This window comes from Cenococcum geophilum (genome assembly GCF_001692895.1).
Source record: "Cenococcum geophilum 1.58 unplaced genomic scaffold K441scaffold_56, whole genome shotgun sequence".
NCBI classification, from domain to species: Eukaryota; Fungi; Ascomycota; class Dothideomycetes; order Gloniales; family Gloniaceae; genus Cenococcum; species Cenococcum geophilum.
In genome coordinates this window covers 171,900-174,367 of record NW_027137614.1, presented here as the reverse complement: position 1 = coordinate 174,367, position 2,468 = coordinate 171,900, and the positions used below count along the sequence as shown (strand labels likewise).

Sequence of the window (2,468 nt, the reverse complement as noted above, 5' to 3'; positions counted from 1 at the left end):
CTCAATCTCTAGAGAATATGATGGACAATCAGCAGCCGACTATTGTGTCGGTGAATGTTCTGGTTGGCATTTTGGCTGGAATTGCTGTCATTCTTCGAGTTTTGGCTAGAAGAATAAGGAATTTGCCACTCAAGTCTGACGACATGACCATTATTGCAGCTCTAGTCAGTATCATGGAATCACTCCCAGTTATTCACCTTAATTTTGACATTCGACAGCCGTTCTCATGGTCAATATGCGCTTGCAATATTGTGGGTATGTTAAGTGTTAAAGGGTTCTCACATGTATGTTTGATGACTGAATTCCGAATTACCAGCTTCGACATACGGGCTTGGAAGACACATCGACACCCTAAGCTCTGCAGACCTTATCCGTGAAGCACAGGTAAGATAGCTTCACTCCCGTTACGATTTATCCCTAATCGAAGAGGGTCCAAGACATTCTTTGCCTCCCAGCTTCTTTGGGCAGTGGCCATACCGATTATCAAGATATCTATCCTCCTACTCTATATCCGTATCTTCGGGGTCTTGAGCTATTTCCGATACACTGCATATATTCTCGGAGTGTTCTCAGTCCTCTGGGGTATAATGGTTGTCTTCGTTGTGTCCCTGACGTGCCGGCCACTGAAATATACCTGGGATAAGAGTGGCGAAGGCTCTTGCATTAATGCAACAGTGTTTTATATCATCGGCTCTGGACTCAACGTTATAACTGACTTTATAATCCTCTTTCTACCTTTACATGCTGTGTGGTATCTGCAATCATCAATTCAACAGAAGCTTCAGCTGACCGGCGTCTTCCTCCTTGGTTCTTTGTGAGTACTCCTGAACGCAAATCAGGAGCGTTAGACTTACCACAACAGAACTTGTGCTATTAGTCTGGCTAGATGGTGTTCTCTTTTCCAAATTCATGGCATTGACCTCACTTGTGAGTCATTCTTTGATGCGTACCTATAGAAAGATATTGACGCTACAAAATAGGGGATTTGACACTTCCTACGATATGGTCGGCTGCCGAGGCCTGCCTTGGCATTGTCTCTGCCTGCCTCCCGACCTTCCGCCCGTTATTCCGGAATTCCCGAACTCCAGACCATTCACAAACGAATCATAGCTCTCCATCCCAGGGCCCGAAGAGCACGAGGTCCAAAATTTTCAGACGCTCGTTTTCCACGAACCAAAACTTCCTTCAATTACAAGACTTTTCCGCCAAGGCTTTGCCTGACAACTCGACATCTGATTTGGTTGATTCAAGTACTGAGGTCCTGTCGACCTGAATCAGTTTGTCTTGTCACCCCGACTCAGCTACCTACAGGGTATCCGACCTCCGGTGTCCCGTGTGCGCGCGCAACAATTTCGCTTCGTATGCGCTAGAGAATTTCAAGTTTAACTCTTGTGATTAAGCTTAAAAATTGAAGGCTTTACCCCTCTTGCGGGTGCACAGTTCTTTTGGCAAGCGCACAGTATCTACGCTAGATGGTGCACTTGACTAGTGATTACCGAAATTGCTGTGCGTGTTGCGCGCGCACACAGGGGGGGACACCGGAGGTCGGATACCCTGTACCCATTGACTCAGTCATTGACTCGGTCACCTACCCCTTGTTTCCATTACCACCAGTGATCTTTTTGGACTGGAGCCAATATGGAGCTCCAGGATAGGATTAGCCAATCGGGGGCTTGCGGAATGGCTTAGCGTTCTTAATAGCTTGTATCAGCCACCAAATCTGGAACTTTTAGTCATACATTAGCCCCTCCATCCTAGCCATCGCCCTTTTTACCTCCCCTCCCCACTTACCCTTTTAGTGTTGTTCCTCGCTGATTAATATAGAACGATTCTTCCTAACGTGCTCCACCACTTATCCGGCCACCCCAGTTATCCGGCCACTCTACTAGCACCAAGACGTGTCTTCGTACCAAAACAATAATGTCATCAATTCAGAACTCTAAATCACCCCAGAAAGAGGGTAGACTACTTATTGGCGTGTAGTGGAATAACTGTACGAAGACGTGTCTTGGTGCTGGTGGGGTGGCCGGATGACTGGGGTGGCCGGATGAGTGGTGGAACACGTTAGCCGCACACCTGCCTTGGATAATATCCTTATTACTTCTAAAGAAATTAACCCGAGCGAAACTAACGCGTTAAGGAAAGTGGAGTTTAAGCTAAACGGTAAGTAATATATTCGGTGTCACGCCTTAATAAAGGCACCTAAAAATACTAAAATGCGAACGTCACCGACATAACGTGAGCGTAAGGAGAGGGCATTAGAGGTGCAGTTCGCCGCTATTAAGGCGATTCTTAATTAAGGCGACGATACTGACAACGGCGATAAGGATAGAGAGGTCAATAAGGACGATAAGTAGAGAGTCTAATTCAACGGACAGGATCCGGGCAGTAACTCTTGGCAGTAACTTTACTGCCCGAATCTTTTAATCAGCGGCGGCCTAGCAGGCGGTAAGGGTAGCCAAGGTACT

At 46.8% G+C, this 2,468-nt stretch overlaps 1 protein-coding gene across 1 annotated transcript; it reads left to right on the top strand.

The window, feature by feature from the left end:
- On the top strand, positions 1-1,436 carry K441DRAFT_667531 (uncharacterized protein). Its single transcript, XM_067649856.1, has 6 exons — positions 1-164; positions 219-255; positions 317-384; positions 438-814; positions 863-927; positions 981-1,436. Exons 1-6 carry the CDS (start codon positions 18-20, stop codon positions 1,271-1,273), a joined length of 987 nt encoding a protein of 328 aa, XP_067498932.1. The 5' UTR covers positions 1-17; the 3' UTR covers positions 1,274-1,436.
- Positions 1,437-2,468: the final 1,032 nt, after the last annotated feature.

Coding starts and splice junctions, on each gene's coding strand:
- K441DRAFT_667531 (XM_067649856.1), top strand. CDS start 18: ATGATGGACAATCAGCAGCCGACTATTGTGTCGGTGAATGTTCTGGTT. Junction 165..218: donor TGACCATTATTGCAGCTCTA/GTCAGTATCATG, acceptor GACATTCGACAG/CCGTTCTCATGGTCAATATG. Junction 256..316: donor ATGCGCTTGCAATATTGTGG/GTATGTTAAGTG, acceptor CCGAATTACCAG/CTTCGACATACGGGCTTGGA.